General features: G+C 41.6%; 1 protein-coding gene across 1 annotated transcript; it reads right to left on the bottom strand.

Annotated features, from left to right (window-relative positions):
- On the bottom strand, positions 1-27,437 carry tmprss9 (transmembrane serine protease 9). Its single transcript, XM_052037502.1, has 11 exons — positions 27,386-27,437; positions 22,351-22,467; positions 20,651-20,816; positions 18,940-19,214; positions 16,314-16,450; positions 11,546-11,792; positions 10,143-10,259; positions 8,253-8,424; positions 5,867-6,132; positions 2,713-2,849; positions 1-764 (listed from the first exon to the last, which is right to left on the bottom strand). The coding sequence occupies exons 1-11, from the start codon at positions 27,393-27,395 to the stop codon at positions 606-608; spliced, it is 1,803 nt and encodes a 600-aa protein (XP_051893462.1). The 5' UTR covers positions 27,396-27,437; the 3' UTR covers positions 1-605.
- Positions 27,438-27,685: the final 248 nt, after the last annotated feature.

The raw sequence follows: 27,685 nt of genomic DNA, 5'->3' as shown, positions 1-27,685 counted from the left end.
GTTCTGTGCACAAACTCCTCTCTGGTTCTTAAAAGTTAATGACTTGATCACAACACATTAAATATTCATTCAATAATAACAACAAATCAAAACTCTAGTTTTTGGGAGTGAACTATTACATATTTTCCATTCCACCCCGACACTACAGAAGAGCTGTCTCAAGGAGATTTTAATGTTGGTGCTATGCAGAGAATAAATACAGATTACCCCTGTATTCTACCATCTGCACTCGGACCTATTCACCCACAAACATCGGCAGATACTTTAGGTCTGAAACTGACAAAGGCCATCTCTGGGATCATTACGCACTAGTTGATAACATAAAATATGATACCTATTATCTCATTTGGTCTGTTAGAATCATAAACTCGGATCAGTTTAAAGAACATCAATAGATCACCTTCATGTACATTATATTAATATAAAATCATATACTCATTCGCAAGTAAAACAATTGTAGAAATTGAAGGCTGAAAGGGCTGATCACTGGTTGTCGAAAATCAGGAGAATTGATCAAGTCCCACAGCCCCAGTGGCATACACATGTTTAGCATCAAAATTCAATGCATCTGATGAATCAGAAATAATGGCAGATCCTTTCAGCTTTCAGAAAACATAGTGTGCAATGAAGTTGCGAAGGGCTGTGATTCTGGTGTAGACTCCGGGTGCATTTGCCCTTGCACAGCCATCTCCCCAACTTGTAATTCCAAAAAGGAACCACTTTCCTGAAGATTCCCTGCAAACCAATGGGCCACCAGAATCTCCCTGTAAAACAAACACAATATTACTACACAGAAGGCAGTAGGAAATGTAGCAGGTTGAATTACCACCTCCGTACACGTTTCTCATGTGCTGTCTCACTCTGCCTTCAGTTAGGACATGTTTCAACACTCTAGGCCCTGAGTGAGTCACTAGGGAGCACAAGATAATGGTCTAGGGACATATTGTCTGGAGAATATTCTATAAACCATACACAGTCCCCTCCCACCACTTGGCTCCATCTGCCCATCATCTCCCTCCTCATCTGGTTCCACCTATCACCTGCCAGCCCCAGTCTCAACCCTCCCTCTCACCTCTTCATACCAGATATCCCCACTACAGTCTCAGTCCTGATGTAGGGTCTTGACCCAAAATGTTGACCATCCCCCCTGCCTCCTCAGATGCTGCCTGACCAGCTGAGCTCCTCCAGTACTTTGTTTTTTGCTTAATAAAGAATGAGGTCTGGAACCTATTGTTGCCAGCAGGGTTCCACTAGCTCTGTGGTCTGGTATAATTTGCACTTTGTGCTGATGGAGCAGATTGAAGAAGAGGATAAATAGTCCCAATAAACTTAAAAAGATGCTTTCATAGATCAGCCTCACCTGACACCTTGGCACCTTACTGATCAATCCCATTTATTGACTATATTAGTCGACCCCACTTTTTCATTGTCCATCACCCAATCTTATCATCATATCCATAACATAGATTCATTATCTTCCTTGACCTCAACTTTTCATTAGATCCCTCAACCACATTAACACATATTTTCACCACATCCATTAATCTTACCTATTCATATTTAACCCATATCCCACAACCCAACATTTTCATGTTCTCATTAAATTCCTCCATTCCATCTATCCATCATATTACTCCTCTCATCATATTACTCTTTTAACTTCCAACATTTTCACCATATACCTAAAACCATGTGATACTGCCTTTCATTAAAGGCTCAGTTTTAACCTAACTCACCCCGTGCGAACCTGGCAGATTCAGGCCAGATTCACATTTTATATTACATCAGATTTTCTGCGCCATTGTTATAGGCAAAGTGTAAATTAAGGATGTAACCCAAACCAGTCCCATTCTAACCATAATGATTAAATTATCAGAGCTTCATTGTATAAACTCTAGTTGGTTGAAAAACTAAACTATGCTGAGGATGGTAATGCTGTTCTTTATTTGTGTCCTTGTTGCACAGATGCCTTCTTTCATTCTTCACACCATCGGGAAGACAAATAATGGGTGTCTTCCCCTGTGCTGACACCTAGAGCTCATAGGGTGGGACTACACCTTCAGGAGATGCATCTTAAAGACTGAACTTTCTCTGCAGTCCTGCATTAGAGAACAACTTCAAAAACACATTGATCTAAAAATCCACAGGGACCTGAAGCCAATGGATCAGTCTTTACTTTAATTGGAAGATGAGGCAATTGGACTCATTGCTGGACTGATAGGAATCTGAAGCAATGGATCAGTCCCCAAATTAACAGGTACATGACTAGGTGAATTATTCTCCACATTAACAAAATCTCTAGGCCATGTGTTTTTCTAGCACTCTGAGAATTTGATCATCACCTTGTGCTGCAACAGCCCTCTGTGTTCATGCAATCAAGTGCCAAATCCCATTTACCAGCACTTGGTCCGTAGCCTTTTAGGAATTTGTGATTCAGGTGCTTATCCAGATTATTCTTAAATGTAAGAATCTCTGCCTCTGCCACCCCCTCAGGCAGTACATTCCAAACTCCAACTACCCCGGCTGAAAATATTCTTTCTAATGTTCCCTTGAATCCCCTTACTCCTTCCCTTAAACTGCACCCTCTGGTTTCGACACCTCTGCTGTGGAAAAAAGTTAACTACTGTCTACTCTATGCCCCTCATATTTTGTACACATTCATCAGGTCTCCCCGCAGTACCAAGTTCTGGTACATGATCTTGGATAGCTTACCTGGCACGAGTCCACTCCTCCAGTCACTTTCCCAGCGCAGACCATTCTGGGAGAAATCTGGCTACCATATAGCTTCCTACACAAGGAATCACTGATCACTCCTACCATGGCTTTCTGCAGCATGTAGGACAAATAACCTGTGAAGAGCAGATGGTGTACTAAGTAGTAAGAGTCAAAAGTGAAACAAATATGGTTACTGAAACCTTTCTCCAGGACTCAAGTTCCAGCATGTATACATTTTGTACGACAAACATCAAACTACAGCCCAGCATTTAACAAGAGTGCATGTTTGTGAAAATTATCATATCATGACAATGATACAGACAATGCCAGCATTTACTATACATCTTTAATTGCAGCTTAATTGAAGTAGTAGTTAAGAGTCAAGCACATTGGTTGGTCCAGGGCCAGGTGGGTATGGCAGATTTCTTTCCTGGAAGGAAAGTGAATGTTAGGTTTTCATGACAATCCAACAGGCTCATTCTTACCATACTGAGACCAGCTTTATTTTATTTCCAGAATTAATTTCCAAATCAGTTGGTAAATTGGGGAGAGCAATAGCTGATTGAGTTTAACCTTGATAAGTGTGAAGTGATGCATTTTGAAGATCAAATAAGCATAGAACATACATGGTAGGGTCCTTGGGAGTATTGAGGAACCAAGGGACCTTGGTGTACAAGTTCAAAGATCCTTGAAGGTGGCAGCACAGGTGAATGTGGTGGTAAAGAAGGCATGTGAGATGCAAGCCTTCATTAGCTAGGGCATGGAGTACAAGAGCAGGGAAATTACAGTGCAACTTATAGTCGTTGGTGAGCCATGTCTGGAATATTGTGTGCAGTTTTGTTCACCTCAGTATAGAAAAGATGTGATTACTCTGGAGATGCTGCAGAGGAGATTCACCAGGATGTGCTTGAGATGGAGTGCCTCATTTATGAGGGAAGACTGGATGGGCTACGTTTATTTTCCTTAGAACAAAGAAGGCTGCGGGGAGACCTGATGAAGATGTACAAAATATGAGGGGCATAGAGTAGACAGTAGTTAACTTTTTTCCGTAGCAGAGGTGTCAAAACCAGAGGGTGCAGTTTAAGGGGAGGAGTAAGGGGATTCGAGGGAATATAAGGAAGAATATTTTCAGCCGGGGTGGTTGGAGTTTGGAATGTACTGCCTGAGGGGGTGGCGGAGGCAGAGATTCTTACAACATTTAAGAATAATCTAGATAAGCACGAATCACAAATTCCTAAAAGGCTACGGACCAAGTGCTGGTAAATGGGATTTGGCACTTGGTCGCATGAACACAGTGGGCTGAAGAGCCTGTTTCTGTGCTGTATGACTGTACAACTCTAACTATTTAATTACTTGAATTTAAATTCCCTGGCAGCCACAGTTAGATTCAAACTCATGCTTTTGGATCAGTGGCCCAGGATTCTAGCTATAGTCTAGTAATTTAATGTTGGCACCAACTACCTGCCTCAGTGCACTACATGAAATGCAAACATATCTGAGTGGCTACATTAACATTTTATCAGAATGATTTATAATACTTTATCAAGAACCCAATTGAATTCCACTGCATCTTGCTGCATAACTCTTGCAACCAATCAAAAACATTTCTCACCAAACTACTAGTTGTAGAATTCTTATTCAACTCACTCAATCTTCCAACACACTATGATCCCATCCATTGTCTATAGCATCCTTCCATCCTCTGCAACCTCCGTCCACTCTCTGGTCCCTCCTTCTGCCATCCCTGTGCCCTCCTCACGCTCTCTGCACCCTCCTCCTACTGTGCACATTCTTCTGCCACTCTCTGCAACCTCTATGCCTTCCACCATTCTCTTGTTTGCTTCTTCCACTGTGCACATCCAATTGTCATTCTCTATGTCATCCTCACACACTCTGCGCCTTCCTTCCAGTTTCTGCACTCTTCTTCTGCTTTCTGCTATTTTCTCCTTCCCTGTGAATTCCCTTCCCATTTTCTATGCACTCCTCACACCCTCTCCATCCTTCTCTCTGTGATTTTCTCTTGCTTTTGGTAACCTTCTGCTACTGCGCATATTCTCTTCCTGCTCTTGGTGCCGTCCTCCCATTCTCTGCACTCTACTCCTACTGTCTGTTCTCTCCTTCCCCTCTCTGCACTCTAATCCCATGGCCAAATCCCTCCTTTTGCTATCCACATCTTCCTCCCATTATGAGTGCCTGCCTGCTACCTGATCCACTTTTCATCTGTCAATTATCATATTGGCCTCAGCTAATATATTTCCTCTCTCTCCAGGGTTTGGAAAATAATTTTCCTTTAACAGACTTCCTGTTTTTCCATACAACACTTTCTAGCAGTCTCTCTGCATACCTCCCATATCCACCATCTCTCTTGGTTCTCAGCCTCTCAGTCCTTCCAGTTCTCTGTCTCTGGATGTATCTCTGTCTTTCTATCACCCTTAGTTTTTTCCTCTTCTGAATTTCATCTTTCTTGTTTTCTTTCTCTCTTTTACAGTTGTTTCCATTCTTTCTCTCTGTTTGTTTTTCATCACTTTCAAGTCTTGCCTCTTCCTTTGCTTGGCACCTGTCTGTTTTCCACTCTCACTTGTGTGTCCCTTGCCTTGGAGTTGCACTGTCTTCCTCCCTTGAACTCTCAGTCTCCCTCTTCTGGCCATGTCACTACATTTAAAGCAGTCTGAGACATTTGCAAAGGACTAATGGAAAGATATAATCACAGAACTGTCACAGCATGAGCCTGACTCAGCTCATGACACAAACAATCCAGAAAACTCTACACATGGCCCTTTCTGTGGAGCCCTGCAATTTTTTCCCTCTTGAGTATCAATCCAATTTCCTTTTGAAAACCACATGTGAAAACCACCTTCTTCCACTATCTTTTCAGGCAATGAATTCCAGGTCATAACTACTTGTAGAAATTTTTCTGCTGTCACCCTGGTTCTTTACATCTTTGTTTACTGGTCTTAAACCTTCTTGACAAAGGAAATACTTTTCCCTTGTTAACTTTGGCTAGATCCTTGATGACTTTAAATATTCCATCAAGTAATCTTTCATCTTTATCTGCTGTAAATTGAACCATCCCAATCATAAAAAAATGGCCCAGTCCCAATCATACACTATAATGCTTAGGCATATAAATACTCATGGCATTGCTGTTTACCTCCTTCTTCTGTAGTGCCCCAGCCTGTAATAAAACACTTCATTCCATCTGAAAATCTGTGGGAGGATGAAGGTAGACAGGCAGGCTGAATGGTATCGGTGAGGGTAACAGGTGTAGACAGTTCCAGGAGGGCAATATCATAATCCAGGGTGAAGGCACTGAAGTAAGAGTGAATGATGATGCGTTTGAAGGTCACTTTGGTGCCTCTTAATCCTGTGCGGTACACTGTTCCCGCGTAACCACGCCAATGACTTGGATCCTTTTCACTGCAAAAGGAGAAGTGGATCAAACATTTGTTGTTATTTTCAAAGCATTTGTAGGCTATTTTAAGTGTATTCCACTTCCATTCTATTTATTTAATTGTTCTTTTGTCTCAGTTTAAAAAAAGTCTTTTTTTTCCTTTTTGTTAACTTCCTTCTTTTTCTGAATTGCTATTCTTGTTGGGGCAAAGTTCCATATAAGCAGGCTGCTGCCACACGTTTTGCATTATCCTGGACTGTGATAGTTGCCATGATATTTAAACATAGACAACGTTACACAATTGAGCCCAATCCTGCCACTCCTAATTACCACCCACACACAATTTGCAGCAAGAGTCATTGGACATTAAGCATCTCATTCCGGGACTCAGTGCCATTTAATCTATGTCCTTGTTCAGATTGGTTCACTAAGTGGAGAATGGTGGAAGGTGGTTGGAAGCCTTAACTGCTTTGCCAAGGAAATGTGCCGTGACCATGTTGAAAGTTTGCAGTATGCAAATATAAAATGTAATCAAACAAATATAAAAGCAGTGGAGCTTTATAACTTCCAAAATTAGTAACATGTTGGAGTGTCTACATACTTGTCTACACATTACTATAGATGACTGTGTGCATTACGGTGGGTATACACATATGGTTATAATAGATGTGTACACTGATGGTGCTCACTTAATTGTGAGTGTGCTCACAGTTATAGTACATGTGTCCCTAACTTTGGTTGGTGGACTCATAGTAATGGAGTGTTCTGTGCCAGAGAGAGTGTTCTCCAAGCAATGGCTATGGTAGGGGTATTCACAGTTCACAGCTAAGTTGAGGGTGCTCACAGTTATGCTGGCTGCACTTACAACTGTAATGGTGATGGTCATGGAAATGGAAGGTGTGTTCACAGATATGGTGGGTGTGCTCATGGCAAATGATAGGTGTGCTCTCAACTACGGTGGGTGCACTAAATGCCATGGTGAGTGTGCTCGTGGACATGGAAAGATTACCTAAATGGTACAAAATTTCAGAGAGGGATGTGGGTATCCTAGTGCTTGATTTGCAAAGGACTGGTATATAGCTACAACAAATAATTAGGAAAGCTTACAGAATGTTATGTTTTATTGTGAGGGGAACTGAGTACAAACATAGGGGGCTTATGCTTGGGTTATTAAGGGCATTAGTAAGACCACATCTGGAGTACAGTGTTGATCTCCTTATTTAGGGAATGATGTTAATATATTGGATATAGTTCAGAGAAGGTTTCCTATACCAACACGTCAAAATTGGTGGGCTGTCTGATGAGGAAAGGTTGACAGACTAGGCTTTTATCTGCTGGAGTTTAAAGGAGTGGGAGGGGACTTGATTGAAACATATGAGACACGAGATCCTGATGGGTCTCGATAGAGTGGATGTGGAGAGGGAGTTTCCTCTTATGGGAGAATTTAGATCTAGGGATCACTGTTTAAAAATGACAAGTCACCAATTTGAGTTAGGGGCAAAATCTTTCTCTAAGGCAGTTGTGAAACTCTTCCTCAAAGGACATTGGGAGCAGAGACTTTGAATTTTTTTTTAAGTGGTTTAGATAAGAGTCTCAATAAGCAAGAGGTTTGAAGGTTACCATGGCTAGACAGGAAAGTGGAATTGGGTTTACAGTCAGATCAGCCATGGTCTTTAATATGAAATGGTGAAGCAGGCTTGATGGGCTGAGTGGCCAATTCCTGCTACTAATTTGTATGTTCTATGTGCTCATGTCAGTGGAGAGTGCAGTTACAGCTACAGTGGATGCACATGGTGGGTGTGATCACGGTGGTGGTAGGTGTGTTCACAGCTGTGATGGGTGTGTTCATGGCCATTGCGTGTGCATGGGGTTATGGAACATGTGCACATGGTTACACTCGGTGTGCTTACAGTTACAGAAGGTGTGCTCACAGCCATAGTGGGTGTGCTTATGGTTATAAAAGGTGTGCTGACAGTTACGGAGGGTGTGCTTGTGACTATATTAGGTGTTCTCACATTCTTTGTGGATATGTCCATGGCCATAGTGTTTTGTAATGCACTCATGGGATTATGATTGTGCTCACAGATATGATGTTGTTCATACATATCAGTCTGGGCTTGATTTCAGTGTGAGACTTTTTACGTACATTAAAAAGCAATGGGCAGCAGTGACCACCCAGCGGGAAGAGATCAGAGTTCCTCCACACATGTGCTCTTTCCACGTCATATGTAGACTGACTTGCCAGGGAAACTCTCCAGATTTGCTGCTTACTCCACCCACAATCTTCGTATCGACCGTTAGAGCTGTAGCTCCACAATCTACAAACAAAACTGGTCTCAGTTATAAGATTCAAGGCACTAGAAAATTTGAAGGAATATTAAAGTCAGATTAAATTGAATGAATTACTAAAGATCTCCAGGCCCAGATTGCTGAGCCTTTTCATTTCATTCATTTGTTCATTTTGTTGGCTAATTGCAAGCGAGAATGCCTGGCTCTTGGGCTGTGGTCCGTGTTTTGATGTGCTCATTGTTGATGTTCACACTGGCATGTGATGACTTTCAATGTAATGTGCAGTGATGTTCCAGCTGGCCCATGGTGATGTTGACCAAGGTGTGTGGTGATATTCAGATTGGTGTCATATTCTCACCACAATAGTGCCAGATAATGACAATCTATGGCAAGCAAGAGTCCAACCACCTACACCTGACACTCAATGGCTTTATCATCACTATGTCCCTCACAATTAACATCCTGGGGTGTCACCATTGACCAGGTCCTTAGCTAGAATTTTGTTCGTTCAACCCCATAAAAAGTAATGATTTGTTTAAATTGGGAGAATAAAACAATTTTACACACATTCTGGATGTCTTAGGATCCATTGCAAAATCCATTCCTTATCTCGGCAGGATTGTTGTTTGCACTAGCACTTTTCTCTTACGTAATGAGGTCTGAGGTTTTGCAACGGGTAAAATTTGCCCACAGTGATATTTTTACCTTCACTGGATTGAAAATCAACAGTTCTTATTTACCCTCAGATCAACTAGATTTTACTAATTCTATTATCCCAGAAGCTGTGCTACTTAAAGAGCCAATGCTCAAACTGCATTCTTTGTCCTCACTGAGATCTCTGCCCCTCTACAACCTCAAATACAACCTCACATTTGTGCATGGAGGTCAGTGTGTCCCTCAGTGCCCTAGCCTCAGGGGCATTCCAGACTGTTGCTGCTGCATACTACCACACTTATGCACTATAGAGGTCACTCTAGCTCCATACTCAAGGCAGAATAAACTCCATCAACTTTTCCTTCAATCCACAGGAGCAGGCATGGGTATTTGCTTGCATTGCAGGATTCCCTTAAGTGCAGGCATACAGAGACCACACATGTCCTTAAAGAGACCTCCCTGGCAATTTCCTGCTAGGAGCATCTGCCTGCATTACTGGAGACCCTCATGCATTCCTCCTGCGGACAATTTTCTTCACCAGCCTGTCCAAGTCCCTCTATCCTCCTGGAAGCACTCTCCCATCATTGTAACATCATTGTCATCTTCTTCAGTCTGTGTCAGCACTCACCAGAAGCTGGAAGAGTGAAGAGTGTTGCTTGCATTATGGTGTCTCTTTAAGAGCTGACTGTGGGCTACTTGCAGAGAACCATGAGAGCTTGCAGCGCGCTAACAGAGACACTGTGCTGAAACAATGTCAGCTTCAGCACAGTGTAACACAGAGAAACGCGCCAACTCTGTTCTATGAATCTCACAATTAATGATCTCACTCCTTATGCAACTTCCATAAACAACATTAGTGTGATCCAAAATGTCCTAGTGCCAATAAACTCTGTTTTCCCAGGAATTCTCAAAAAGGTGCAATTTTTGCCTTGATCTACTTTAATAATCGAGCTATTCTTTCCAAGGCCTGTGAGTGCAAGTCAATAAATTAAAGTCACCGTGCAATTTATTCAGTGAATATTATCAGGAACAGATTTTTGGTCTCAGTCTACAATCACTGATACCGTTAATGAAATGAGGTGATTGTACTCACTGCAGTTTAACTCATCAGAGCCTGTAGCACAATCTGTGACACCATCACACTCTGCATTGTGTTTAGAGATGCAGCTGTTGTCAGAACACTTGAAAGTAGAGTCTGTACAGTGAACCTCTGAAACATGAAAGCATAACATTAATCCAGCTTTATATATGATCCCTATAACCCCTTAAAAAATCCTTTGTCAAATTCCTGCCTCTCTCAGATTGCATGAGGGAAGGGGTGTAAAGAAGAGTAACTGCACACTTTTCATTCTTTGTGCAGTTTTCTTTGTGTGCTTCATTCTTCCCCTCCTTTCCTGAAGTCATTAACTCTCACTGGCATATAGACAAACTACACTGGTTAACCAGCCCCAGTCCCACACCTCATCTAGTGAGGCTGTTTCACACACGAGTCTGTGGGCTGAATACTGAGAACCGTGAGAACTTACAAGACTTTGACAGAGACATTGCCTGAAGGGACAGGCAGGGAGAAAAGGGAAACTGGGGGGACATGGACAGAGAGGAATGGGGTGGGGCTCAGATCTTCCTACAGAGCAGGGGGAGGCAGTAGTAAGATAATGAGCAGGAGCATATGAGGAGAAGCAATCTATGAGGGGCCTTGTGAATCTTGGGACTTTGGTGTGGGTTATTTAAGAAAGCTTGTATTCACTGGTGAGTCACTAAAGAACAAGAGGGCAGAGCCTGGAGGTTCTAACTGTGCCTAAGGAGTTACCCACACTCCACTGGATGTAAGGAGCCTGAGTACAGCCATAACCTCCCCATGGTGGTTCTACAGTGTCAGTGGAACATTGCTGATTCTCCGCGTTCCATGGAAGGCGATGTAAGATAACTTTACCTAAGTATTCTGTGTTGAAACAAAAACTTGTCAAACCTGGCATAGAACATGCACTTTTGAGTTTTTTGCAGTTCTGGCAGAAAGATCCCAAAAAAGGCTCAGGATTGTCTTTGTGTAATTAAATTGACCTATTAAATGTGTCATTAAATTAGTTTCAGGTTCCTATCAGGAGACCTGCAAACACTCAGCACAGCCCATTTGCACTGAGTATCATGTGCACATCCTGCCTGTTTTATAGCAAAAGCAGCCAAATGGAGACCAGACCAATTACTGCCCCAAATAACTTCTGTGTGCGGTCTACATCATCGCACCAGGATGTGGGATCAAGCCCACCAGTGAACTGTACTTGACGGTCCTACACTAAGCAGTGGTCCAGAGCAGGAGCTTCAGTTCATTTCCCTGCAGCCAGCAGCTAATCAGACTGGAGAAGGGCAACTGCCCCCTTGAAATCAGGAACTCACTGTACAATATACAAGCAAACACACACACACACACACACACACACACACACACACACATCCTTACTTCTCTCTGTACAACCAGTCATCAATGTAAGAACCCACCTACTGGTAAATTGAAGTATGTGGTGGTACTTTTTATTGAAGTGGTCTGTTCTCTTTCAGTCTCAGTGGGAGAAATAATTACATCGGACAGCATCATTGTGTGCAGGACCCAGTCCTGGATCGCAGTCACTCTTGTGTAGATGCCAGGTTTGTCTGGTCGGGCACAACCTTCTCCCCAGCTCACAATGCCAGCCAGGAACCATTTGCCTGATGACTCCTCACAAACCAAGGGACCACCAGAATCACCCTACAGAAAGGAGATACTTATCAGAAATGATTATATCTCTGAAAATAACACCTTGAGCATTTTCACAGTTCAGGGATTCCCTTTGTGGTAGTCAGTGTGCGAAGCAAAGAATAATTTCCAGGTTGCAGTTGGAATCCATTTAGTGATGTATTGAAATATTTAAAAATAGTGCAGGGTGTAAAGCTGACTGGAATGGATTGGCATGAACTCTGATCTCACTCATTTTGTGTATTAGATCTTTTTATTAAGCTGGGTGAAGTTTACAACATCAGCTTAGTACAGGGAAACTTCCACGGAATTTTCAAGGGAGCTGGGGCCAACAGAATTCATTGAAGAGAAGTTTCCAACTCATTCAAAAGTGATCAAAGTGAGATTTTACCACACTTAAGCCCCTAAGAGCCAAAACCCATTATCCATCCAGTTAGGAAAGGTAAGATATAGACCCCTCAACTGCACACAGACATATGAGCTTTATTACATAATAAACGTTTCATTTACACACACCTATCCCCATGTAAATACACTATTATCAGGGGTGTTTCCTTTCTTCAGATGATCCAAGCAAAACTGCAGCAGCATGCTCGAATAATGTATAAGCAGACAAGGGAATGAGAAAGGCCATTTGGGCCATCAGTGCTATCATCTTGAGAGACCCCACCTGTGCTGATGGCCACATCTGATGGTTTCTTACACAACTTTATTTTGCAACCATTACAGTCTTGAGTTCACATCTTATGGCTAGATTGTAATAGTCCTGCCCAAAGGGGGAGAGAGGAAGAAAAGAGAGAGAAGAGGAAGGAAAAGTAGAAGAGGGATGTTAAGGAGAAGATGGGAGGGTGGAGATAGGAAAAAGGGGAGTGGGATGTGCAGAGAAGGTTGAGGATGTGGGTGGGAGAGATGAATGAGGAAAGTGCTGATTAGAACATGCTACAGTTAATCAGTAAGAAGGGCACTGACCCCTGCTCAAAGCATTCAGAGGGTGCAAATAGGAAAGCAGTTGATGCCACTGCAAGTAATTTGTGGAACAAATGCCAAAACTGGAAAACAATAATCTTTGCAAGGGTTTGTTAGCTCGACTGGACTGGAGCAAGGCCAACTTTGAGGGCATTAGGCAGGATCTAGCTGGGGTCAACTGGGTGACTCTATTTAAAGGCAAAGGAACAGTTGGCAAATGGGAGGCTTTTAAAAGGGTCATAACAAGAGTCCAGGGGCAGCATGTTCCTGTTAGGGTGAAGGGTAGACATACCAAGTTCAGGGAACCTTGGCTGACGAGAGATATTGAGGCCCTGGTCAGGAAAAAGAAGAAAACATACATTGTGTACAGGCAGCTGGTTACGAATGAATCCCTCAACAAATATAAAAAGTTTAAGACCAAGTTTAAGAGAGAAATCAGGAGGGCAAGAAGAGAGTATGAGATGGATTTGGCAGGCAGGGTTAAAGATAATCCCAAGACTTCAGTTATATTAACAGTAAAAGGGTGACTAAGGAGAGACTAGGTCCTCTTAAAGATCATCAGGGCCACCTATGTGTGGAGCTGCAGGAAATGGTTGAGATTTTTAATATCTATTTCTCCTCGGTGTTTACTAAGGAGAATATCATGGATGTCAAAGAAGTGAGGGTAATAAATAGTGAGCTCTTGGATTATATGCTTATTATGAGGAAGGAGGTATTTGCAGCCTTGAAAGAATCAAGAAGTAGAGGGCATAGATTTAAGGTGGGACAGGAAAGGTTTAATAGGAACCTAAGGGACAACTTCTTCACACAGATGGTGGTGCATATATGGAACGTGCTGCCAGAGGAATTGGTTGAGTCACATACAATAACAACATTTAAGAGACATTTGAACAGATACATAGATAAGAAAAGCTTAGAGAGATAGGGATCAAATGCAGACAAAAGGGACTAACTTGGATGGGCATCTTGGTCAGCACAGAGGAGTTGGACCAAAGGGCTTGTTTCCGTGTTGTACGACTCTATGACTTCCAGCAAGGAGGAGTTATGAACATATTCCTCTATATATGTATTAGGCTCTATACTTGCAATAAACATCTGGATTTAGTCAAAAGTCTATGAAATCTAGTCACAGCATTACCCACAGCCACTATCTGCACTGGCATTGATAGATAGGAGTTGGAAGGAACTGTTCCCTGACGTTGCCTCTGGGCTCTCCCTTCTGTGTTGCTAATGCAGCATATTCCCAGGAGCTGGATTACAAAACCTGAGATACTGACAAGATTTGCTGCCACGCTCACCATGATACAGATTCATCCCTCCTCCCCCAACTAGACAACCAAATGAAGTCAAATGTGCAAATGTAAATGGGGAATGAGATTAAGCAGGGGTCAGGGTAGGGGGAGGGGAGCTCATTTCTACAAATGCAAACCCCCTTTTTGAAAACAGCATCAGTGTAAGATTATTTCCATCAACAAGGTGATCAGAAAAATACAGGGACTAATCCTTGGATTGTACCTCTGCAATAACACTGTGACCAACACAGCCAGTACAGGCAATTTAAATAATGGGGTCATCCTTCAGTTATCTGCCAGGTACCAGAACTGTATTTTGTTCAGTAGTGTTTGAAACTGGCAGATTTCTCCAAAACTATCTTATATATTAAATTTCCTGTTTCGAAGAAACACCACTGATTGCAGTATATTCACTTCAGTCGAGGGAATTATTTCAACAGACAATTACTATCCACCTCATTGCTTCAGGAAACAGACAGGCTTTTTATTTCAGCATTAATATTTAGATAAATATGATCAATTCACTGGACTGTGGAAACACTGCTATTCCTAGGGTGGGTTGGAAGAAAAAGGGTTCTCTGCCTCTGCCTCAGTGAGACCTGGTGTCTGTGGATGGTTGATGATCCACGGGCAGTCACAGTCAATGATCGTGGTTGGGAGGGAGAGGGTCAGTTGGGAAGGGTGGGGGCAGGTTTGATGTCCAGGGGATGGTCGAAAGTTGGAGGTCAGTATTTGAAAAGGGGGTCATGTGTGGAAGATTAAAGATTCGTGGTGGCTGGGGGGAGTTAACAGCTGGGAAGTGATTGGCCAGAAGGGTAGCACAGTGGCACAACTAGTAGAGCTGCTGCCTTGCAGCTCCAGATCAATCCTGACCTCCGATCTGTCTACATGGAGTTTACGTCTTCTCCCTATAACAATGTGGGTTTCCTCCGGGTGCTCCAGTTTACTCCCATATCCTAAAGATGTGACAGCTGGTAAGTTAATTGGTCACTGAAAATTGCCCTGGTGTGCAAATGAGTGGTAGAATCTGGGGGGGAGTTGATGGGACTGTAGAGAGAACACAATGGCTTGATTATAGGTTTAATGTCGATGAGTGCTTGTTGGTCAGCGGGTACTCGATGAGCTGAAAGGCCTGTTTCCAAGCAAATGATAGCAAATGGAATGTAGGAGGGCAGATTCTTTGGGGAGAGATATGTTGGTAGGAGAATGACCAGTTTCATTGCATATTATTTTCTGAAATGAAAAGATAAGTCCCCAGGACCTGACGGAATATTCCCCAGGCTGCTTCATGAGGCTAGGGAGGAGATTGCTGAACTGTTGGCTAGGATCTTTGAGTCCTCGTTGTCCACGGGGATGGTACCGGAGGATTGGAGGGTGGAGAATGTTGTCCTCTTATTCAAAAAAGGTAGTAGGGATAGTCCAGGGAATTACAGACCAGTGAGCCTTATGTCTGTGGTAGGTAAGCTGCTAGAAAGGATTCTAAGAGATAGGATCTATGATCATTTAGAGAATCATGGACTGATTAGGGACAGCCAGCATGGATTTGTGAAGGGAAGATCTTGCCTCTCTAGCCTGATAGGGTTCTTTGAGGAGGTGACCAGGAAGATTGATGAGGGTAGTGCAGTAGATGTGGTCTACATGGATTTTAGTAAGGCGTTTGACAAGGTTCTGCATGGTAGGCTTCTTCAGAAGGTCAGAGGCCAAGGGATCCAGGGAGCCTTGGCCGTGTGGATTCAGAATTAGCTTGCCTGTAGAAAGCAGAGGGTTGTGGTGGAGGGAGTGCATTCGGATTGGAGCCTGGGGTGGTGGTGGAGGCTGATACATTGGTCAAGTTCAAAAGATTGTTAGATAAGCATATGGAGGAATTTAAGATAGAGGGATATGTGGGAGGAAGGGGTTAGATAGTCTTAGGAGTGGTTTGAAGGTCGGCACAACATAGTGGGCTGAAGGGTCTGTATTGTGCTGTATTGTTCTATGGTTCTATGGAAATAAATCAATGTTTGTAAGTGGATTGGATTTGTTCTGCTCTGTACAATGCTGATATAAGGGGCTAATTACAAGTACTACAAGTGACAGTAAGAATATTCAAACTCAGCATACTTAAGACAATTTCAATCAAAAGAAATGTTTATCTCCTCAGCCTGAGCTAGGTTTCATTCTGCTTCCAATGGTTGACTTCAAGTATCACCATCCAAAAGTGCTCCAGAGTTGAACAAATCCACACACAAGCAAATACAGCAGCCGCCATTTATAAAGTACACAGCACAGCACTTACCTGACATGAATCTACTTCACCAGCTGCGAATCCGGCACAAATCATTTGTGGAGTGATGGGGTCGCTGTAGAGTTTGGCACATTTGCTCAGATTGAATATTGGAACATGGGCTTTCTGGAGAATGATGGGTAAAGAAGCTGTGACAGGAACAGAAAGAAAAATGTGAGCTGTGGGACATCACAACTTTAAGCTGAAACAGGAACACAACATTCTGCTGGTGTATAAATCAGAGCAATGAATAGACTGAAATGAGATGTTTGTACTTGAATTTGGAGCATATTTCCATAGTCAGTACAGCTCATTGACAAACTGCTGTACACTGTGTGCTTGTAAGTTGTGTATTGCTGTTCGAAAATGAAATCCTTTGAGTGAGATCCTGCATTTAGCCATTGAAACTGAAGTAAGTGCCAGACATCTATACACATGGTGTGCTTAAGATTAGATTCAGACGGCTGAAACTTTCAGTTCATTCCACTGTCGGTTCCCCATTGAGTATAGCAGTGGGGCCATATCTTGTTGGGATTCCCAGCATTCTGCTATGAATTGTCACTCAGATCTCGTACCAGATCAGTCCTGATTAGGATCTGAGCCTATTTATTCCAATGAGGATTGTAAGATAAAGGAGTAGGCAAAGGGAAACAGTTACTTCTTTTAAAGCATTTTGCTTTGGTTTATTGTTTTTAATTATTTATCAGTTTATTTTTAGTGCAAAGGGCCAGTGAAATAGTCCCTCTGCATCCGACCTGCTTATGTACGAGGGGGAATTACAGGTAGCCATTTTAAATAGGGGACCAGACCAGCAATGGTTCAACCCAGTGCATAACATTCAGTGACATGATGCTTCATTCCCTTGGTCATTTCCAGGTAACAGCATATCACATAGACCTATCCATGCCTTGTAGTTTCTACTGTACTTTTCACAAAGACAAAATAAACCCCTGTTTTTTGTCAAGTGGAGTTGAATAAGTAAGTTCCATCAGATAAGTGTTCTATGGGAGCAGCAAACAATCTGCTGGAGAAACTCAGCAGGTCGAGCAGCATCTGTGGGGGGAGGGGTGGGGGAAGGAATAATTGACAATTCCTTTCCTCCCACAGAAGCTGCTCGACCTGCTGAGTTCCTCCAGCAGATTGTTTGTTGCTCCAGATTCCAGCATCTGTCATCTCTTGTGTTTCCAAGTGTTCTATGGGATCTGCTCAGTTCTGATAGTTTGGGGGAGGTTATTCAAATGTGATGTTTATAGATGGAAACACTGAATGAGTTCATGTAAGCAGTGGAGGAATAATGGGCAAATTCTGACATGAAGGAGCAAGAGGCGCTCCTCTGTTCGTCACACAACTTTGACAACAAGATACTGACATCCCCAGTACAAGATATTGCAATTACAATATTTCACCTTATTCCTCATCACTGTTTTTGTTAATGAGTAGCAATTCATTCTGTTTAAAATGCACTGAGTTACACAATGATACAGGCAGAGTTCCATCGTTGGGAGGTATCTGTGGGTTATCTATATCCAAACGCAACAACTGTCAGAAATCCCAGGGGATGGTATTTCAGTGGGGCAACATCATGATACTGCACCACTGTAGGCTCACAGCAACAGCACTGCTACATTCCCAGTTCTGAACTAATTGGAAAAAAATGGCAGTCCCATTTAGTAGAGGCAAGACTACCTTGAGGCCAGTCAAAGGTTACATCTGCCCTCATCTCATGTAAAAATGTGGTTGATAAGAGAATTGCCATTGATGTGCTACATATGGACTTCCAAAAAACATTTGATAAGGAAGTACATAATAACTTGCCATCAGATTGAGAACCATTAAATAAAATGGACCCTAGCAGTACTGTGAAAAAACTGACAAAGTATCAGGACGCAGAGCAGTTGGAAAGATTCCTTTTCAGGGAAGTACATAATGGAGTTCCACAGCAGTCAGTGTAAGAACTATTTCCTTTCTTGTTATATATTAGTAACTTGTACATTGGTCTAGTTTCTGAATTTACAGGTGACACAGAATGTAGAACGTTAGTGAACTGTGAGAACATAAGAAGTGGGAACAGGAGTAGGCTATTCAACTCCCTGAGTCTTTGCCACTATCCAACAAGATTCTTCCAAAATTTGTTCTTCTAACAAAATTACCATTTTCCTGCCTTATCCCCATATCCCTCAATTCCTCTAATATTCAGCAATCTTTTGACCTCTGTATTAAATGAGGTCACTAGCTGAGCCTCCATAACCCTCCAGGGTAGAAAATTCCAATAAGTCACCATTCCCTGAGGGTAGCAGTTTCTCTCCATTTCTGTCCTAAATGCCTAACACTTATATTGAGACTGTGACCCGTCTTTCTAAGTGGTTAGAGTCTGGAATGCACCATTAGGATTAATAGTGGGAAGTAGATTCAACTTCAACATTTAAAAGGAAGCCGAATAAGTATTTGAAAGGCTAGAATTTGCAAGGCTGTTCAGAGAAGACGGAGGAGTGGGACTTGCTCTTATATAGAACTGGTACAGACTCAATGAGCTGCTCCATCTGTGAAGAAGGTGGCCCACCAAGATGAGAATCAATAACAATGTGTAACATTTTTTTAAACAGAAAGGAATACTTTCTAAAATAAATCAGTTCCACACCATTATGCTCAGTCAGGGCTCCCCATCCTGTAACACTGCAGTTCTTTCCTGTATGGAAGATATGTGCAGGAGATGGCAGGCACACAGGCTGGATAAATTTGGAGAATGAAACAGGGCTAGATAACTCCACCAGAGCCACATCATAATCAAGTAAAGCTATGTTAAATAAGGGATGAACAATGATCCTCTTAATTCTCCTTCTCACTGTTGTAGAACGTTGATCATCTCTATAGATGGTTCCCAGATCTGCCTCCCAGGTCATTGGATCTGGAAAGCTGCAAAAAGTAAAATCAGAAAGATTATTCAAGTCTCATCATTAACTTCTAAATGAAGGATTTCAGTTTTTCTTCTGAAGCCAGTGACTCTCAAAAGGCCATTGTTGTTTGACTGTTGATTGTCACTGATGTACAGTTCACTGCGTTCTACCAATCATTAGGGTAGAATTCCCTAGATCCTAATTCCCAAAGTATACCACCTTTCACTGGAATACAGTTCCCTCTTTACAAGTGCAGTGAGGTGCAATTACTTGAAAGCTGCTTCATACTGGGGTACAAATCCCTAAGAACTACATTCCGTTAGGGTACATTTTCTTGTACAATAATATAATAGGGAGACCCCTGTGTACCAACTCTCACAACTGCATAGTTGCCCACTTACTGACTCCCACAAGGGGCAGTTTCTAGGGCATTGATTCCAAAACTAATTTTCCAATTTTTAATTAATTTGTAGTCACTTCCTGCTACACAGATTAATATCAGCAAGTGTAACACAGATTATAATTCTGTGATAATCGGTTACACACAGGCCTGAGACCAGTTTTCCCAGCATTGATCAGGTCCATACCTTGGAAACATCTGCTCTTTATGGTTATAATCTGACAGCCTTAGGTTCCCTGGACACTGACCCCACTGGGCCACTGTTACCAGACTACTAACTCTTACTGGGGAACAATTTCCTTGGCATTTACATTAGGGTACAGTTGCCTAGGTTCTGATGCTCAATAGGATACAATTGCCTAGATGGTGAGCCCCATTGAGATACCACTACTTGGGTCTGCCTCCCACTCAAGTATAACTGTCTGGTCCTGATGCCCACTGGGGTATACTTGCCTGGATATTGACTCTCATTGGGGTACAGTTGCCTGAGTACCGATCCCCACTGAGGTACCACTCGCATCATGCTCATCCTATCTGTCTTTCTTCCCAGAGGTGTTACAGACCCTTTGACATCTCAACAACGGGATATTGTTGTGTGAGTATTGGCTAGATCTTTAACTGTAGAAGGCCTCTTGCCATGATCTCTCCTGATCTCCATTATGACACAATACACTGTAATCAGGATCTGGAACTCGTGATTTTTCACTTTCTAACCAAAGAACTGGAACCCATTGTAACCTTTACTGCCACACTGGCTAGCCTGTGTGTTTGAGTGTAGTCAAGGCTGGCAGCAGCTTTCGCAGAGCAGGGGCTGACCCCAAAGCCATCAGTCTTTGTTGTTGTTTCCTGAAATCTTTACCAGCTGAAGCACTGGGAACTCAAATCATCAAACTACTGCTCATAATATGAAAAAAAGAGATCAATTGCACAGAACTCATAGTGAGTGAAGTTAAAAGAACACGACTGTGTGCGTGTTTCTTGATCGGGTATTTTTTGACCATTTTGTTTTGAATCAACAAAGGTTCCTGGAAGGATCAGTCTAAAGAATGACTTACCTTGCAAAACAATGAGCTGCTGTTATCAGCCAGGTTTCTGCCACAACCGTGGCTCCACACTCATGGCCAATGTCAATTAAACGTAGGCTGACTTGCCAGGGCCACTCACCCACAGCAGCTTCTGTGCCCCCCACAATTCTATTGGACATCAGGGGTGTACCACAGCCTATCAAAGAGAACACACAAGATGATCATAGGCAAACATCTAAGCTCTCCACAGTTCTGTAAGACATCTGCACTCTGAGCCATCTTCCAAAGTCAGAAAATCATGCATTAAAGTCTGAACATTCCAGATACATCACAGGGATTGCCATTACTGCTAGTGTGGACTTGGATAGGAGCTGTCCTACTCCTGACCACAGCTTTCATATCTTTCCTGGGAGAATGGATAAGAAATATACCATGTATTTAATGTCCAACTATCCCTGAAGTATCCCCGAGCTGGGACTACTTCAGAGGACAATGCAGAGGGAGATTAACTTGATGCTCTACCTGACCTGGTATATTTGATGGTTCCGTGTAGAGGAATCTTTAATCTTTATATAACCCTATGTAGCAGTTGATCTCTTTGTGTGTGTGTGTGTGTGTGTGTGTGTGTGTGTGTGTGTGTGTGTGTGTGTGTGTGTGTGTGTGTGTGTGTGTGTGTGTGTTATCCCTGTTGTGATTGTGACCTGGGAATAGGTTTCTGAAATGGGAAGTGTCTCAACTTTAGCATTGACATCTCTCACCTCCACAAGCAAAGGAAAACGATGAGCACTCATTAATGGCTCTCCTTTCCAAATATTGTGAGAGAAATATGCCCAGGAATTTGATCTCTCTTGATGGCACGTGCTAATCACACATAAACGCATACATACACACACATGCATGCATGTTCATGCATCCTTGATATGCCTAGTGAAGATGCGAGGGTTGGGCCTGAGCCCCTGTTTCCTTCCCAACTTCTGCACTTGTCCATGTCTGATAATGAAGCAGAAAGGCTGTGTTCTAGTGCACCAGTCATTGCAAGTGCTTCAGATATCTGTTATTAATGTAAATCATAATAATGAAGTGGAAAGTTTTGAGCCTTCAGTTCAGGGTTTTCCCACAATGAAAATAGTCAGAAAATATACACTGCCTAGTTATGTAAGGTACTCCAGTGATGCACCTGACAAGAAACTACCCTTTGCTCCATGTATCTCTGTTCGTTTTAAAGGGTCCGAAGTACAAGACCACATCTGGCATCTGAACTGAAATTGCCTGAGCTGTAAGACATTGTACTTCATGGTGCAGTTTCTCACAACCAGGGATGAAATGGTGAAGCTGATGGCAGACTGGAATTATGGTTAAGGGGACTGATTTATAGGAGGCTGTCTCTAAAAATGGCAGCAGAATAATTTAGTTAGATATAGGGATGGAGGATGGACTCCAAGTAAAAGCAGAGCTCCCAGCATATTGCATGGAGGCAAAACAAAATTACTACAGGTAAAATGGATCATTCAGTGAAATGCTGAAGGACTCAATGAGAAGTATCTCACTTTCTGTGCAGCTTACGACCAATCTCCCTTTTCCCACTGTGACTTGGTGGGTGATTATGCAAGTGGGAACTCATTAGACAAAGGTAGCACTTTCATCAGAGAAAGAATCCTTATTATTTCAATTAACATTTTGCAAGGTGTAAACACCTGTGGTTTATAGTCTCCATAGAAGATAAAACTTACTGCATTCCATCTCATCTGACTGGTCCAAGCAGTCATTTACTTTGTCACACTCTGGGTTGATCTTGGTCAGGCACTGGCCATTGCTGCAGATGTAATTCCCATCTGCGCAGTCTGCTGCTTTTTAAGAAAAAGAGTAAAGCATTAATACCTTATGATAGCCATCATACCTGGCAAAGGGTAAGATAAATATTGGAACTGGACTTCAAAGTCTTTTTAGAGGGAAGTTTAGTTTTGGTGAAATAAAAAGCAAAAGGCTATAACAGAATGAATGTATACAACCTACACACAACAATGCTCGCTGATAGTGAACTTCAAGTGCCTAGGTTCCCTGAGGAAAATTGCCAACTTCACAGGGAGCTACTCAGATAATAACAGTGTTTGAAAACTGTACCATGCTCAGCCAAGTAAAAGAATACATCAGAGACCGGAGGACTGTGTTACCAGCACAATACTGGTCCAATGGTGTGCATTATCAATTTATTACCCTCTGGCACTTTAGAGTGGGTTGGTGGGTACAATGATTGGGATGTGCAGTGGTTATTTTTGTATTTACGTCAATTCCTCAGAATTTTGCAGATGATGTTAAATCACAAGACAATATTTGCTGACACAACATATTCTGAGATGCAGCTATGTAATCACAAAGTCAGGAACCAGAACGAGATACATTATTAAGACCACCAATTCAATGTTTTATTGTGGCATCAAAAGCAAAGAAAGCATTGAGATGTAAGATCATAAGTGTGACATATACCTGAGGAGGAGATCTAAAAAAACATTTAGACACAGTAAAGCCATGTTTGAGAAACTGTAATTCAAATGCATACTACTACAGGTGCTGCAAATCTGAAATAAAAACAGAAGATGTTGGAAATGATCAGAAGATAAGGCAACATCTGTGGAGAGAGGAAAACAAGATTAATGTTTCAAGTTGATGTCCTTTCACATTTTTACAACATAAAAAAATGTAGAAATCTTCTTGAGTCCAAGTTAGGGCACCAAGACTATTTACTGAATTTAAAAGACTGGGTTAACAACAGGGTTATCAACATGAAACTCTACTCTTTAGAAAGGAGGTGAGGAGTTGCTGTATTTCACAGAGAAAATTATAATATTCAGTGGAGAATATGGACTAGATAGGTTTTGCTATTGGACCAGGATGGATGAACTGACGAATACATCTTCAAATTAAGAACGTTTGAAGAAAACTGTCTCTTAGTGAAACAGTGATAGTATTGTGCAATGGATTTTCCCCTGTGGTGTTGTACTCTGTGCTCTTAAGTGGTTCAGTATTAATATATTAAATAACACTGTGTTCAATATTACTATATTATTTTGGTTTACATTATTTCTTTCTTTGTACAAGCACTCTGTTATTCTTTTTAGTGCAGTATATAATGATCTAATCATTACTTAATTGTCACTACATTATTCATCTATATTTGATATTCTCTGTTAATATAACAATGGCTTTCATCATTGTACTCAGTGTTGTCATATGGTCATGTTACTATTTCATGTGCTATGTTATTCTGTTCTATATGTTGTTTAACAATAGCTATCTTCTATGATAATCTTTTTTGCCAGGTAATGTGAAAAGATTGTAATCACCATGACTGAACTCTCAAGGAAGAAGCATGAAGGGGAGATTTGCTGGAGAAATATATCGTTTTCATGAGGTGAATATTTTGTAGTCAGGTAACTTTGCTCACATGAAGAAGTGTATCCATGTAGTTAAGGTCTATTTTACAGAGACATATTGGACATTGAAAAGTGGACATGAGTTGAATGTCAGTCAACATGCTTTGCCAAAAATATATTTAAGAGTTTGTTAGGTATAATTTGAACTATCGTTGTGAGTCCATTGATTTATGTAGTGAATGGTTGAATCATTCACAGACAACAGCTGGTGATGGATTCCATCCCTAGATTGCATTGATTTAGTTGATCAAGAGGTCCCTAGATTCTTTATAGTCCATTAATTATTTTCCAAGAAGTCACACTTGTTGTATAGGCAAGTATAACAAAGTCCTCAACCATTGCAACAGTTACTTGGATGAAATTCCTCTTCAATACTCTTGAGGGTTCTGGATGAGATAACAGGTGAGTCTCAGGGTTCTGGAGATCGAATAGACATCATTTGGTCTGGTTTACTACAAGCCTTACAAAAGCACAATCTGGTACCAGTGCATAACCAGGTTTGGATCTGAGGTGAGTATCCCTCATCTGCTGTCCCTGCACATCCTCCTAGCTGGCTGCTAATGTAGAAGGGAATAGGTGGTTCTGTCTGTCCTTTCAGCAGAGAACCTGCCATCAGCAGGTCACTCCTGGGACTCCTTAGGGACACCTCAAACCCTGTAAGCACATATAAGGAATGGACGAGAACCAGATTTGTATTAAATTGGTAAACAGACAGGGTCTTAATACAACTGTGGTAACGAGGAAGATGCAAAACATAAGTACAGAAATATTTTATGACATCAGTTGTGTCTTCAGACATTGCCTAGGTTGGAATCTTGAAGTAGGCAACATGGATGGGGGATTTGGATTTACAACATCATGAGAGTTGAAGCTTGGGGGATCTGAATGTCACGTGAAGTTCATTGCATTTCCAGATGGGATAGAGAGGGGAAGTAGGTCAAATAGAAGGACTTAGCCATTTTATAGCATTTTATTTTTATTTTTCAAGAGATTCCCAAATGCTTCAGAATTTATTAATTATTTTCCAAATATTCTTTTTATATGTGCACATATAACAACTAACTCTGCACAGACCCAGGTTCCAAAACATTCAGTTAATCTCTTTGATAGGAACTTGTTTCTCTCTTTCTCATGAAGGGTCCTAGGCCCAAAACATTAATCTCTTCTCTTTCCACAAATGCTGACTGACCTGCTGAATTGTTCTACCATTTTCAGTTTTGTTTGAGATTTCCAGCATCTGCAGTTATTTTTATTTTCAATCTCTTTGATGGTGTTGCTAGAGGTTGGGATACTGGGAGAGTTGCTATTCCACTTCTGCTGGACAGCTGTCTGGTTGACAAGACTCCAGATTAACAGCCCATACAAAATACAGCACTCCCTCAGTATTCCACTGAAGATTCAAACCAAACTTCTTTGCTTATCCTCACCACATACCACAAGTGTGCTTGTGTCAATCTGATTTGCCTCTGATGCACATTGACTGATTAATGTATAGTGAGAATACTTTTAGTGATCCTCTGCAACCACAGTGCCCTAAACCAAAGCAGATCTCCTTTCTCCTAAGTCTGACCAAAGTCCCAGGGTTCTGCAGCAACTTCTTGGTTATCAGGACACAAGACAACAGAAGTAGGGCCAGTCACTCAGAAACAAGCCATGTTGAGCACTTCAGCAAGATCTAGCGGGGATGAATCTAAGCTCTTCCACCAAATACCCATTTAAACAACTCAAAGACTGAATTAGGACACTAATTTTAAGTGTGCTGCAATTATTGTGCAGGAACTGTTGCCAATATGTCTTTAGGATAGAAGATAAAAGCTATCAATTTCAGAAAAATACATTTGTCTGGTAATTTAGGTTAGGTATGGGATTCTTGTATCTGAACAATGTATCAAGGTTCCAGTTTGCAATTTAAAGTGTGATCTACATGTCCTCCTTAAAAAAGACAGCTCCACTAATGGGTATCAGCACCTGGGGAACTTCACCCTAACGAATCAATACCTCAGTGGGTATCACTTCTTTTGAGGGAGAGACGTTGCACTGTTTTTTTCTGTCAATTTCACTCATACAATATCAGAGGAATGATTCTAAAACCTATCTAATTCTCAAGTACAGAAATTACAACACAAAAACCGAGCTTGATTCTCTTGTACAATGGTGAGGTATTATTGCATCTTTTAGTTGACTGAAGCCCCATCTGCTCTTTCAAGTGATCCCAAACGACAGAATTATTAAGAAGAATATTGGGACAGCTATTTCCAGTAGATTGTTTTTACTTACTTACAACAACACAGGAGGTCATTCATCCTCTTGCGTTCATACCAGTTCACATCAGAGCAATCTTATCTTTCCCATTCCCCCTCTTATTTCCCTGTAATCCTGAAATTTATTCTCTCCCGCATGCCCATCAATTCCCCTTTGATACTTTTGCTACATAAGTACACTTGGAATAATTTACAGTAATCAATGAACCTGTCAGCATACCTTTGGGATGTGGGAGGAAACCAGAGCACCTGGGGGAAATCCACATGGTCACAGGGAGAATGTACAAACTCCACACAAACAGCACCTGAGATTAGGATCTAACTCAAGTTGCTGAAGCTGTGCAGCAGCACTAACTGCAAAACCACTGCACCACTCATACTCAACTATACAACTAAAGCAGGTTATAAAGTCACTATCAGATTGCAGCTGTGGGGTCTTGCTAGGTGCAAATTCTCTGTCACATTTCTTGCAACAGTGACTGCACATCAGAAGTATTTCATGAGCTGTAAAGCAATTTGGGACATCCTGAAAGACATCAAATAACTGCAAATCTTTTTAGTCATGCTTAAAGCTGCCATATCATTAAGAAAAGTTGCAGTTTTTGCTTTTTAACAAAAAGAACATACAATTTATTATGTAGTAAACACATCTTACTGAAACCTTTGTAATTCACAAGAAGATAAGAAAATTGCAAATCAGGACAGGCAGGAGCACCTTACCGACTGAGCATAATTGTTACTGTCTGAATTCCATAGAAACCTTAAGACAGGTTGAACAATAACTTTAAAATGTAAATTGCTAATAATTACTGCTTTGAATGTGGATATTTTTAGCTGTTGTAGATTTCTGTTCCAATATTAAGATGGACTTGCAGTAGACATTAAATTCTTACTCAACAAATTCAGCCAACTCATTGGCATCAGTACCTGAAACTCTAGACTCATTGACAGGGAACTTTGTGAAAAAGGGAATACTTAAGCATTCATTTCTCTAGTGATCAAACATTATTGAAGTATTCTGTGACAGGTGGCAAAACAATTTAATTTGTGCAAAGAAAAGAATGTGTACTTACAAGCTTTCATGGCCAAGTGTTGCTGGGTTGGAAATTTTTTTTGAGCTCCATATATCCCTGTAATAATGAGAAGATGAATAGAGTGACTGCATTGAAGAATGACCCCTGAAGTACCATTTACTGACTCTCTGGATGACCCACTATGGTTTCCGATCTCTACAGTCAGTCCTTGCTTTGTACCAACCCCAGGCAAGACAGCCACATGAATACATTCAGTGGTCTTGTAGCTGGGCTACAGATAGGCTTCTGGGTTGGAGGAGTTCCTCCTTCTGTTATCTGGTGTTCCCAGCTGGAAAGTAT

This window comes from Pristis pectinata, chromosome 24 (genome assembly GCF_009764475.1).
Source record: "Pristis pectinata isolate sPriPec2 chromosome 24, sPriPec2.1.pri, whole genome shotgun sequence".
Taxonomy (NCBI): domain Eukaryota; kingdom Metazoa; phylum Chordata; class Chondrichthyes; order Rhinopristiformes; family Pristidae; genus Pristis; species Pristis pectinata.
Note: the sequence above shows the minus strand (reverse complement) of the source record. Positions and strands in the feature narration are given on the sequence as shown.